Below are 14131 nucleotides of genomic sequence, written 5' to 3' on the forward strand. Positions count from 1 at the left end.
GAAAAACTAAAAACAAAAACAAGCAAGTTAAAAGTAACTGAATTAAAAAAATTAGAAAACAAATTACAGAAATGAAGAATAAATTTGCAAGGTACCCAAGGGAGAATTGACTCAAATGAAAATTATCTACCACAGTCCATAATATAACAGCATCTGTTACAAGCCACATCCATCCACATCTAATGTTTCATCTGATTTCAGGTAACTATCTACGACTTCATAATAATTCACAAGCCACAACCCTTCCAAAATTCATCTACATTAGCAAACTTCATGTCTTTCCCATACTAAAAAGGCATATTTACTCTTTATGCTTACTTAAACCATTTAATACAATTAAAACTGTATTTAACCACAGTTAAAACCATGGCTGCTATTAAATAGGTTTATTAGGTTCTTGTGTGTGTGTCTTCAGTTGCTTTAGTATGTCTGACTCTTTGCAATCCCAAGGACTGTAGCCTGCCAGGCTCCTCTGTCCACGGGATTTTCCAGGCAAGAATACTAGAGCGGGTTGCCATTTCCTCCTTCAAGGGACCTTCACAAACCAGGGATTGAACCCACACCTCCTGCACTGCAGGCAGATTCTTTACCACTGAGCCAGAGGGGAAGCCTTTTTGAGTACGTTCTCCTAGATCCATTGATGCCAAAAACCCCATGATCTTTACTACACAACTCTGCACAGCACAGTGATTTTTAGGAACACACATGCTACATTTTAGTGGAACCAACTGTAGATGTGAATGTATGGGTTAGTATACATATATTTCTTAGCTCTGCTGAGAAGGCATAGAAATAATGATACCTCAGGGGCAATTAGCACACCTAGCTATCCAGATCTTGGTTTCTAAATGCCATCCTCCAATAAAAGGAGCCAAGGCTCTTCAGAAAAGAAGGTGATTCCAGGACTGGGAAAGATAAAATACAAGATGAGCCTGGAGCAATTAAACAGCCTCCTGCTTTGTTAAGAAAGATATGTTTATTTGTTGTGGGCTTTTTTCTTTTTTTGATTATTTAACTTAAGAAAATCTTAACTGCAACCACAAAATTAAAAGACGCTTGCTCCTTGGAAGAAAAGCTATGACAAACCTAGACAGTGTACTAAAAAGCAGAGACATCACTTTGCCAACAGAAGTTCATATAGTCAAAGCTATGGTCTTTGCAGTAGCCATGTACGGATGTGAGAGCTGAACCATAAAGAAGGCTGTGTGCCAAAGAACTGATGCTGGAGAAGGCTCTTGAGAGTCCCTTGGACACCAAGGAGACCAAACCAGTCAATTCTAAAAGAAATCAACCCTGAATATTCATTGGAAGGACTGATGAGGAAGCTGAAAGCTCCAATACTTTGGCCACCTGATGCAAAGAGTCGACTCACTGGGAAAGACCCCGATGCTAGGAAAGACTGAGGGCAGGAGAAGAAGAGGGAGACAGAAGATGAGATGGCTGGATGGCATCACTGACTCAATGGACATGCTGCTGCTGCTGCTGCTAAATCGCTTCTAAATCGCTTCTGCGACCCCACTGATGGCAGCCCACCAGGCTACGCCTTCCCTGGGATTCTCCAGGCAAGAACACTGGAGTGGGTTGCCTTTCCTTCTCCAATGCATTGAAAGTGAAGTCGCTCAGTCGTGTCCGACTCTTCACGACCCCATGGACTGCAGCCTACCAGGCTCCTCTGTCCATGGGTTTTCCAGGCAAGAGACTGGAGTGGGGTGCCATTGCCGTCTCCGCAATGGACATGAGTTTGAGCAAACTCAGGGAGATGGTGAAGGACAGAAAAGCCTGGCGTGCTGCAATCCATGGGGTCAAAAAGAGCTGGACACAATAACTGATAAACATCATCAATTGAGAACATAGTATCTGAAAGATTTCACTTGTATTTTCCAAGGGCAAACACTGAGAATCTTGAGATAATCAAAACAGAGTTACTCTGCCTTAGGGCACATACTTAGGCTTTTTTAAATAGACAATTCCTCCTCTTTCCCTGCCCATTACATATCTTCATTTCCACTTCTCTTCAAATATCCATTCCATGGCCAACTCCTTAGACACTGTCATTAACAGGAACTGTTCCACTTCTAAGAGTGAATTATTCATCCCACTCTCTGACTATACCCTCTTAATCCACCTAAGCACTCTATCACAAGTAAATTCATCATCTTCCTCCAGAGCCTAATCCTCCCTTGTGCTTCCTATTTCAGTAAACTCATTCATTCTGTCAACTGCCCAAGCCATAAAACTAATCATCACCCTAAACTCTTACTCTTTCACCTTCCACAAGCCCCTACTATGTATCTTCTCAAATCCAACTATTTATTCAATCCTCATTCCACTACCATAGTCCAGGCCACCTTAGCCCTTTTAACTAGTTTTTTGTAATATCCTCCTCAATTACTCTCCTTACCTACCAACTTTAACTCTCTCCAAAGAAGCTGACACAGAGCAATCAATATTACCTTTTAATTTCCTGCCAGGCTTAAGATGCTAAGATTTTCCCTAAAATACAATACAAATTCGCTTAGTCGTGTCCGATTCTTTGCGACCCCATGGACTGTAGACTACCAGGCTCCTCAGTCCATGGGATTTTCCAGGCAAGAATACTGGAGTGGGTTGCCATTTCCCTCTCCAGGGGATCTTTCCGACCCAGTGATCGAACATAGGTCTCCCGCATTGTAGGCAGACTCTTTACCATCTGAGCTACCAGGAAAGCCCCACAAATTCCTTAACATAGCTTAAAGGGCTCTTCAAATCTGGTCCCTACTTATCTCTCCAGTGTCATCTCTCTGGCACTGCTTGATTCATCCATAGGTACTCTTTTGAGTTTCTCCAAGCTCCCTAAGCATATTTCTTGTCTTTATTACAGGTCTGGTAAACTCTACCCATTCTCTTCACAAAGCTAAGTCCTATTCACCCTTTAGACTTCAACCTAAGTTGAAGAAGTCACTGGGATAAATTTTCCTCAGTTTAGTTGCTCAGTCATGTCTAATGCTTTGTGACACCATGGACTGCAGCATCCCAGGCCTCCCTGGCCATCACCAACTCCTGGAGCTTGCTCAAACTCATATCCATCCAGTCTATGATGCCATCCAGCCATCTTATCCTCTGTTGTCCCCTTTTCCTCCTGCCCTCAATCTTTCCCAGCATAGGGGTCTTTTCAAATGAGTCAGCTCTTTGCATCAGGTGGCCAAAGTACTGGAGCTTCAGCTTCAGCATCAGTCCTTCCAGTGAATATTCAGGGCTGACTTCCTTTAGGATGGACTGGTTGGATCTCCCTGAAACTGGGTAAACTGTGCCTTCCATGTGCTCCTGCAGCACTCCACACATCAAGCACACAGCAAAGTGTTCATTCTTATTCCATCACGTAGCCCTGTGGACTGAATAAGATAATGAAAACCAAACTATGAAATAAATTACCAAAGTAACACAATGCTTACAAAGAATTAGAACCCAATGACCTCTGACTCAGGAACACAATATTCTTTCCACTATACTTTGCAGCACTTAATTCTACTTTCATAAACAAGTCAATGTTAATTAGATATAAAGCATATAACCTAGAGTTAAAAAGGATCTAGATATCACCTCATTTTATGATTAAAGTGAAGCCCAGAAAAGGCTAAAGAACACTACAAAACAGCAATGCCAGGATTAGTCACTTTGATGTTCTTTAATTACATACTTTAGTCTCAGGAATAAGGTTTTTAAAATTTTGAAGCTGAAAAACTTTTTACTTCAAGGTTAGCAGAATTATTAAAAACAAAACAAATGAATCATCAATTCACTTAAAAGTTTCCATAAAACTTTTAACAAAACACAAGATTATTTGACTATGGTATAACACTAATAAAAATAATACTGAGTCATTATTATATTTATAATATAAACAACACATGGGTACCAATCATGCTCAAGGCACTGTGAAACATATTCACTGAACAAACAAAAATACAAAACAGAATTCCTATTTCCACAAAGTTTAAAATAAGTTTTGGAAAATGAGACCCAACCGTTACAAAATTAAACAGAAAAATTACAGGACAAATTAGTCCCTTAAATGGTTAACAGTTTCAAAAGAAGTGATTCTGTTGCAAGGTGTTTCAGGAATGTAAAGAAAAATCACAATCTACTGCCTGAGCAATCTGCATAAACTCAAAATTTCTTAACTTGGTCAGCTGAAAGGGCTCAAAACAATGATATTCCAGTGTCAACAAGCTTACCTGCTGTCCAGTTCTTGATTTCTAAATACTCTGACCCAATGAAAGAAACCAGGATTCCTTGAAGAAATGGCTGATTCTAGGACAGCAGCAGAAAAAGCAGACAATGAACCTGGAATATCTTTTGTCTCAAAAGGAATGAAGTGCTCCAAAAATGATAGGAATGTGTCAAAACAATCAAAGAGTTAACTTGAAGGAGCTCCCACTGACCAAATCTGAGTTAATTTGGAACATCAAAGTGAATACTGACAAGTAATGAGAGAATAATCTACTTAATTAAAAAAAAAAGAATCTCTGAATTTACATTGATATTAAATAAACAAATGAGAAGGAAAAGCTCTAATTTACAACTTACTAGAAGGCCAAGTAACAAATGTAGAAGAAACAGTAAAAAAACGCCACTTTGGAACCACTGTACAATAACTGATTCAGGCAAAAATCACTAATGAATGTTAAAACCATTATGTGAACATTTTAGGGAAAACAAAAACACAGCCTCAAAGCGGCTCCCCAAAGATTATTCAATAATAACAAGGAGGAAAATGAAAACTTTTATATGGAGAAAAAATTGGTAGGCAAACCTTAACTAGTGATACAAGTAAACATCAACAACAAGGGATCAGACAGACATGATATTGCCTCCTGATAGTGAAGCACTGAAGTAAAGACGCATCAAAGTTTATGTGGTATTCCTATCAAAATCGAAGAACCTGAATCTACCAACGAAGAAGCAACACAACAAACCCAAAGTAATGGACATCCTACAAAACAAAAGACTGTACTCCTCAAAATTAACGATTTCATGGGGGAAAAGGTTCAAGGACTGTCTCAGGTTAAAGGATATATGACAACTAAAATAAAATAAAAAAGGAGTTAAAAAAAAAAACTATTAAAGAATCTTACTGGCACTACTGAAGAGACTCCAACATGAACTGTATAATAAACTACTGTATCAATATTAAATTTCTTGAATCCATCATACTGTGGTTATGTAAGAACATCTCTTTGTTCTTAGGCAATATTGCTGAAGCATTTAGGGGTAAAGGATCATGATGTATGAGACCTACTCTCAAATGGCTCAACAATAACAATAATTATGACAGGAAAAGGAGGGTAGAATAGGAAAAAGAAGATCCAGAGAGTGGATTTCTGCTATTACATCGTAATACATGGTATGCTGGATGTTTAATATGAGGTTTCCTTGTCAGCAATGTACATTAATGCAGCATTTCTATCCCTTGTATGCATCTGTGATGTTCTGCCTCAAAAGATACGCCTCTGACTTTAACTGAATACACTTGAATCTTTGGTATCCTCTATAAGATGTAATGAAGGAGCTTCAAATTATAGATAAAATAATACCAGTTTCCAGACTTTGAAATCACTCTGCAAATACAGAGAACCATAGGCAAATATACTAAATATTAACAATTGATGAATCTAGGTGACAAGTATATGAGCTCACTGTATTAGTCTTATAACTTACATTTAAAGTTTTCCCAAAACAAAACATTAAAACAACAACAACCTTCTGCCAACACCAAAACATTACTTTGGGTAAACTGAGTCATTTCTGAAAAATAAAATCTTTTGACTCCCAGATTCTTTTCTCCCTTTTCTTCATGATCCACGTCACCTTAACACTATTAAAAGTTTTCATCACCAAAATAAACATTTTGACAAAGTAGTCCCCAACATGCAAATAAGTTACATTTCAAAATCTCATTTGTAAGTCAGATGTTTAGAATGTAGAATGATCTTCACCATTACAAACAGTGGTTAGGTTCCTAATGCTGGGAACAAAAACTCTCACAAGATGGAATCTCAGGAAATGCTCAACAATCTGGGATTCTAACCTTAACCCAGAATGCATGTCAATATGTACAAAAAATGCACAAACCAGTATTTTATAATCTGGAAAGCACTTTTACCATTTTTAAAGTCTCATTTGGAAAACTTGGTTTGGGTTGGTCATCTTAGTTGTTCAGACAACTTTCACTCAATTCAACATTTACTGAGCATTCACTATGTGGCAAGACAGACAGGTGTGTACTGAACATACTAAAAGACCAAGGCAGTATCTCTGACATAGGAACTCAGCCTAGCAGAAGAGAGTGACGTCAACTACAATACTTTAAATGTTCAATGAAAGTGAAAGAGGAGAGTGAAAAAGTTGGCTTAAAACTCAACATTCAGAAAACTAAGACCATGGTATCTGGTCCCATCATTTCATGGCAAATAGATGGGGAAACAGTGACAGACTTTATTTTTCTGAGCTCCAAAATCACTGCAGATGGTGACCACAGCTATGAAATTAAATTAAAAGACACTTACTCCTTGGAAGAAAAGTTATGACGAACCTACACAGCATATTAAAAACCAGAGACATTACTTTGCCAACAAAAGTCTGTCTAGTCAAGGCTATGGTTTTTCCAGTAGTCACGTATGGATGTGAGAGTTGGACTATAAAGAAAGCTGAGCGCCGAAAAATTGATGCTTTTGAACTGTGATGTTGGAGAAGACTCTTGAGAGTCCCTTGGACGGCAAGGAGATCCAACCAGTCCATCCTAAAGGAAATCAGTCCTGAATATTCATTGGAAGGACTGACGCTGAAACTCCAATACTTTGGCCACCTGAGGCGAAGAACTGACTCACTGGAAAAGACCCTGATGCTGGGAAAGACTGAAGGCAGGAAGAGAAGGGGACAACAGAGGATGAGATGGTTGGATGGTATCACCGACTCAATGGATATGAGTTTGAGTAAACTCCAGGAGTGGCGATGGACAGGGAGGCCTGGCATGCTGCAGTCGGTGGGGCGCAGAGTTGGACATGACTGAGCAACTGAACTGAACTGAAATGTTCAATAATGCATTTTACTCTACAAATATTGTTTGCATTGAGAAAAAGGGAGGTAAAATTTGTCTAAAAAGATTAAAATCAGTATCAAGATAACATTTGGGGTATAACTTAAAGGATAAATATTTCAGTAGGTATATGAACAATGGAGCATTCCAATCCCTGGCAAAAACATGAACAAGCTACAGAAATACTACATTCAGATAACAGAGATAAACACCATACTTACGCAATAACCAAAGAAGATACCTACAAATATACTAAGTATTCTTAACGGAAATAAACAAAATGTGGGAGAGAGTAACTACTGGACTGCAACATTAAACAGGATGGTCTGAGTGAAGAAGTGAGATTTGGGCCAAGTTCCAAAGAGTTTGGCCAGGTCAGCCTTATGAAAAGCATCTCAAGCAGGTGGTACAAAAAGTGCACAAGACCCTAAAATGGAAGCAAAGAGTTTAAAAAACTCTGAGAGGTGCAAGTGGCTGGCCTCCAATGAAGGAAAAGACGATGAGAATAAGAAAGATCAGAATGGGAAGTTTAAGGAAAAATGACAAGATTGAGGCTCTTAAAATGGTCCCTAGGGTTGCAGTGTGAATAAAGAACTTATGAGGAACGGGAAAAGAAACAAGACGTCCAGTTAGGAGGCTACTGCAGTAATTCATGTAAGAGATCATGATGCCGTGAAATAAAGAGGCAGCAATGAAGGGCTTCCCTGGTGGCTCAGCTGGTAAAGAATTCACCTGCAATGTGGGAGACCTGGGTTCAACTCCTGGGTTGGGAAGATCCCCTGGAGAAGGGAACACCTATGTACTCCAGTATTCTGGCCTGGAGAATTCCACAGACTGCATAGTCCATGGGGTTGCAAAGAGTCGGACACAACTGAGTGACTTTCACTTCACAATGAAGGCTAAGAGCAGTGGATTAGCACAAGATAAACTCTGAAGGTACAACAGAATGTGTGGATGGACTGGATCTGAGAGAAAAGAAAGGAATCCAAAATGTTATCTTAGGTTTCTGGCTTGAGTACTGCCACTTACTAAGACGGGGAAGGCCAGCAGAGACATCAGGGTATGAACATAAGAGGGAGGAAGAAGCTTGGGAGAGAGGAATAAATAGCTACATTTTAGTCATGTAGCTAACATTATGTTTGAAATCCCAACTAGATTTCCAAGTGGGTATCAAAATCAGGAAAATTCTGGGCCAGAAAAGTAAAAGTGGGAGACATCAGCATGAAAATAATAGCCTTTTCAGGGAAGAGCAAACAGCTGGCCTTAACTGGGTCATAGAAACTGAAGGGTTGTTGCTGACAATGAGCCTGAAAAGATAGGATAGAATATATTATGAAGTGAACCATGATTAATAATGGCAACAGCAGTAGTAGTAATGATAGTAACAGTAAGAAAAAAAAAAAACTACATTTTTAGGTTCCAAGCACTGTGCTAAAAGCTTGATAATATACATCTCATTCAATCCTCTCAACAACTCTGCAAAGTAGATAATATTATAATCACTGTTTTATACACTGAGCTTCAAGAAGATTGAGAACTTGCCAAAGAACAAAAAGTGCTAGAGTGGGTATTCTAAAACTTAGGCAGTCAGATTTTAGAGATCAACCTCCTATCTCTTACATTACTACCTCTTTACTGATTTTATATGCCTTTGAAGTTTTTCTTAAAAGAAGTATAACATTTAGATCTGAATTTTAGAAATATAATTCTAAAAAAAAAAAAAGAAATACAATTCTAGTCTTTATGTAAAAGATAAATTGGTAGGGGTGGGGATAAAAAATAAGACAAGTAAACACAGTATTAGTCAATAAAAAAGACCTTGTTTTAATAAGCCAACAGTTATTAGTTATCTTACTAGGTTACATGAAGAGTATCCTTTTGTTCCAAGGGTGACAAATCATACCTCAAAGTAATCCAAGTCAACCTCCACAACGATGCTGCTGGCAACAAAAATGAGCTGCTGAAAAAGGTCCAGCTCATGCAGTATAAATTTACCACCCACTACCAAAACATTTCTCAAAACATGTAACAATGTAACTTTATTGACTGCTGAATTTAAGTTCATAAATTAAAGTTTCTGTATTTGTATAAGGAGAAAAATAAAATTAGTACTGACTCAAGACAACCATAAAAAGATGTGCCTTGGTTGATAGTTATTAGAAATCAGATCAGCTAGTATGTTTTTGCACCCTTGTTAACAATTCCTCTAGCTTTCAGCATCATCAATCATTAAACTGATGAAGTAGTAAATTATCTGCTGTCCTACACCATTGTTCAAATATCTGAGAGTCCACCTCATAAACCGGCTAATTTTTTTTATGATTTCGAGTGATTAACAAGATGATTCAATGTTAAATAAAATACTAAGTTCAGTAAGTATCAATTCCAATAGTAATTATTAAAATCAGCAAATGACAAACATCTATATAATGTAGTATTTATTAATTATGTGTTAACACATATCCTGTGCCATGCATGAGACTTATCAACAAATGGGCTTACACTCTCAATTATAATAAACTGGAGTCATCCATTTATCATAGAGTACACAGATAAAGCATACAAAAATAATTTAGTTCCACCAAACAAATAAAATGAAGAATAAAAAATTATAATTACCCCACTAGAGAAAAGCTATTTTTTACATATATATACACCAGGCTTCCCTAGTGGCTCAGTCAGTAATGAATCTTCCTGCAAGGCAGGAGACCCAGGTTCAATCCCTGGGTAGGAAAGATCCCCTGGAGAAGCAAATGGCAACCCACTCTAGTATTCTTGCCTGGAAAATCCCACGGACAGAGGAGCCTGGCGGGCTACATATAGCCCATAGGATGCAAGAGTCAGATGTGACTTAGTGACTAAACCAGGTATGTTATAAAAATATTTTTTATAATTTCAAATTTTAAATACCATATTTTAAAGATGACTCTCACAGATATCACTAAGAGATATGTTTCATTGAAAGTTAGGAAATTTACTCACATTTGACTTTGATTTTTTTAATATGCAGAGAGATCATGGAAGTTAGAATCCAACAATGATTGCAGATAAGCCAACTAAACATTTAATGTATAATTATGACAATGAATTTAAGATGATGGGATATTTTATCCCAAACAAATATATGAGCATTCTCCTGTATTCATGCATTATATGAACTCCCTTTTGGTAACAAACACAAAGGTACATGTAAGAGGCAGATCACCTATACAATCTTCATAGGAAGGAAGGGATGAAGAGAGATGAGGCAATATACATTTTGTACACATTTTGTACATTAAGCCTCAAGCAACCCCTAGGACCTATTCATTTAACAATTCTATGGGGCAGGTGGTATAATTCCTTCCCATTTTACAGAAGATGTCTCATATCTTTGTCAGTGGTAGAGCTGGGATCAGAACCAAGATCTGACAACAAAGTCAAGCAGCCTTCCTTTACTTGCAAATCAGCACAATGTGTTAAAGTGTTTTTTGCAGAAAGTTATCCAACTAGAATATAGACTTTATTTTCCATATTTATAGTTGTCTTATTACTACACATTGAAAGACCACTCCTCACTTTAGTAAGAATATTCTGAAATTTTCTTTCTAATCTAGAAAAAAAGGCAATGCTAAACATGTTCAATCCACAAAACATTATTTTTCATTGCTCCATCACTAATAAAAGAAAAATTTCAGCTAGACTTTGTAATATTAATATCTTCCAAGTGTATAACTTTCAAAGCAAAAAGATACACGCAAGGTCTGATTACAAGACAGAATATATAAAATTTAAAATGCCCACAGAAAATCGAGGACCAACATCATTGTATGTTACAACAAATCCCTCTTGCTAGACTTTATAAAAGCAGCAAAAGGAGAGGAAAAAAGATGGCTTTCCAAAACCTGACTGATAAGCATGCTATTTCCCAGTAACAAATTTATGGTTTCTCTCTCCTAGATCAGAAAACACATCTACTAAAAAAACTCTTTATTGAAATATTTCAAAATCATATTCTAATAAATATTTCCATAACTACTTAACTACTCTCAGAATACACTTCAATATTTCTCTCCTGATAACCAATGAGCAATGACACTGCTGCTTGAATATTAATAAAATTAAACTGCACTGCATCCTAAAAGTAAAATGCAAAGCAATAATGCAACTGCCCTGAAAAAATAAAGCCTCACCATTCAAAATAACTCATCTTGAAAAGATTATTTCCAGTTCCATTTACCAAAGCAAAGGTCTTTGTCACAAGTACTCCCATTAAGGAAGCATTAAAAACTCTTAACAATATAGATCATTCTCAAGCTTTAATTTAACAGTGATATTACAATTATTACCTCTAAACCCCAAAAAGCTACTTTCCTTCTACTGAACACCCTCCACCACTCAATCACTCATTACTCTAAACAATTAGTGGGGAGAAAAAAAAAAATGGGAAGTAATTTAAGGAGTTAAACATAATTTTATCATCTTTTCTCCAAGATGAATAAAACCATAGTTATATATATATAACAATAGGGTGAATTAAATAATTGTGTTTAGAGAGATCACTACCACCTCACAATGGCTTTAGTAAATAAACTTTCATTGGAAGCACTCTTTCAACAGATTTATTAAAGACTGTGTCTACAAAGTACTTAAATCACTAGTTTTAATTCTTCGGTATTTTCACAGCAACACCATTACCACAACTTTTTACACTTTACTACACTGCTCACTGAGAATTAAAAATGATTTCAGAATCAGTTAGTGCATCATCATACAGAACTAGACACATAACATGTGTTCATTGTTTGATATAAAGTCTAACTAAATTTGTCATCCACTTTAGTGAAGACACTTTTGACTTTTTTCCTAAAACAAAAGCTGCCATTCACAAGAAAAGACATGAGTAAAGATTTGTAACTTCAAAAATAAACCAAACCAAAAAATGCACATACAAAAGTCATAATAAACAAGTTATTTTATCATTTCTTAAATTCATACTAAAATAAATGCCATTTCTGTGTTTGCAGGAAAAAAATCTTTAAGCTATTTTGTTTACCTTTGCCACAGACTGTACAAGTACTGCCAAGGTAACACAGATTTTAAAACTGACAACTGGAGTACTTGGCAGTTGCCAAAACAACACAGCTGGATTCTTAAAGGAAAAGTGCTCTTGTGTAATGTACACCTAATTACAGCTTTAGAGAACCTTCTCTCCACTTACTAAAAAAAAAAAATACACATGGAAAACATACTGCACTAAAACTTGACAATTTTCGGACAATATTTTTCTTAAAAATACACGTAACTCTTAACACACCACAGCAGGCCTTTTTAAAAGCACACTTATTAGAATCACAATCTCACTGTAAACTAAAATGCAGGTTAACACTGTGCTATGACTCTTCAATCCACACATGGATCCCTATCGGATCCTGACAGGATGCGCGCTACTTATCTCAGGAATCAGTCATCAGGTCTGAGGACATTTTTACAGTGACACTTTAAGGCGGGCGGGGGGGGAAGAACACAACAACTTGTTTTTTCTGATTCAGAAACGCTCACATTTCCAAACTTGTTTACACTATCTCACCTACTAAGGGATCCTCATGGATCAAAGACAGACAATCGAACTGAAGGACAAAGTTTCCATCACAGAAAACCTTCCCTGCGAGCCGGGATCTACTTTGGATGGACGTCCGGGGGGCAGCGAGCGGTTCCCTATGCTGACCCTTGTCCCCCGCGACGTCTCCCTGCACCGTCGGGAGTCCGCACCCGCAGGTGCCCCCAGCCCAGGCCACCTTCTGGCCCCAAGTACCGAACCGGCCAGTGACAAACACACACACACACACACACCCCAACACACACAGAGAGTTCCGCTCCGTTAGACCAACCTTCTTCCAAAACAGAAGTGAGGGAACTTCTTCCAACAAGAGCGCAAAACGCCCCCTGCAGCAGGGGTCAGTCGCTTCGGGAAGACCCCTGCCTCGCACGGCAAGATTAAAAGGGCCCTCGGGCGTTTCCTCACAGAGAGCCTCCGGACCCCCAGGGAACTCCCTCAACTTTCAAGGAGGCGACGTCCGCCACCGCCCCCCAGCCCCAGACGCGACGTGCGCCCCGGGAGACTCCGAGCGCCCAGCCCGCGCCGCCGCGCCTCCCTCAGCCGGCCCGCGACGCCCCTCAGCCCGCGAGCCCGCCCTCGGGGCACCCCGCCCCCACCTCCACAGGAGGCGCCGACCCCGACGCGACCACTGCTGCCGCCTCCCCGCACCCCACCCGGCCCGCCGCAGCGCGCCTCCGCCCCGGCCTCTGCCAGCGGGACGCGGCGCCGCGCCGCCGTCCCGGGGGCCCCGCGGCCGCCCCTCCCGAGCGGCGCCGCCCCCCGCCCCGGCGCCCCCCAGCCCTCACCCAGTCCTCTCGCCGAGACGCAGCCCCTCGGGCCCCACCGACCCCACCGACCGAGCCCTGTCGCCCGCGGCCCTCACCCGGTCTCCGGCGAATGCGGGCGGGCGCGTACACGCCGCAGCCAGGGCCCGCCACCCGCGCTCCGCGCCGCCCGGAGCCGCCTCCTTCAGCCCCGGACTCGCCGGGACATCCGCGCACGGATCCCCACACCGGGGCTATTTTTAGGAGACAGGCCCCGGCCAGACCGGAACTCGTTCCGTCGGCGCGCGTGCGCACTGCCCCCACAGCCCTCTGTGTTCCTCCGCCAGGCTCGCCTCTCCCTGCTTTCCCCTTGCTCCCTCTCTAGCGTCTCCCTTCAGGTTCCCTCTCAGGGCTGAGTTATCTTCTTGGTGGGGCCCAGAGCACTTGGAGTGGGAAAGACAAAGGTTACGGGCCGGGAGAACCACACCGTGTGAGGACGAGCACTGCCCCACAAAGGCGCGCGGGGCGGACTATGTTTTTTCGGGTGGGTGAGGAGACGAATCACCCAGCACAGGAAGGAGATGACGGCGGTTTGGCGCCGGGGCTGCGCGCCGGAGCCCGCTTCCCTCAGAAGGACCGTGTTCTCCTGGAAGGGATATTGGTCACTTGATGAGGGCTCGGGCGCCTCCCAGGGCGGGGCGGCCCGGCGGCGTC

The 14131-nt window shown here is 40.4% G+C and overlaps 2 protein-coding genes across 11 annotated transcripts in view; one reads left to right on the top strand and one right to left on the bottom strand.

Moving 5' to 3' along the window:
- MEF2A (myocyte enhancer factor 2A) overlaps nt 1–13693 on the bottom strand; it is a 180783-nt gene extending 167090 nt beyond the window's left edge. For 8 of the 10 annotated variants that reach the window (XM_070358433.1, XM_070358427.1, XM_070358434.1 and 5 more), the window contains exon 1: nt 13537–13692. The gene's annotated coding sequence lies outside the window, so the exon portion shown is untranslated. Of the gene's footprint in view, nt 1–12945; nt 13089–13536 lie in introns of those variants that run through there. The other 2 variants (XM_070358430.1, XM_070358428.1) reach the window with 2 other exon arrangements.
- On the top strand, nt 12661–13802 carry LOC138984429 (uncharacterized). Its single transcript, XM_070358720.1, has 2 exons — nt 12661–12865; nt 13084–13802. Exons 1-2 carry the CDS (start codon nt 12661–12663, stop codon nt 13800–13802), a joined length of 924 nt encoding a protein of 307 aa, XP_070214821.1.
- The last annotated feature ends 329 nt before the right edge of the window (nt 13803–14131 follow it).

Source organism: Bos mutus, chromosome 21, assembly GCF_027580195.1.
Source record: "Bos mutus isolate GX-2022 chromosome 21, NWIPB_WYAK_1.1, whole genome shotgun sequence".
NCBI classification, from domain to species: domain Eukaryota; kingdom Metazoa; phylum Chordata; class Mammalia; order Artiodactyla; family Bovidae; genus Bos; species Bos mutus.

Excerpts from the sequence above, each read along its gene's own strand:
- LOC138984429 (XM_070358720.1), top strand. The coding sequence starts at position 12,661 with ATGGATCAAAGACAGACAATCGAACTGAAGGACAAAGTTTCCATCACA. Across the intron at positions 12,866-13,083 it reads AGGCCACCTTCTGGCCCCAA|AGCCTCCGGACCCCCAGGGA; the intron begins GTACCGAACCGG and ends TTCCTCACAGAG.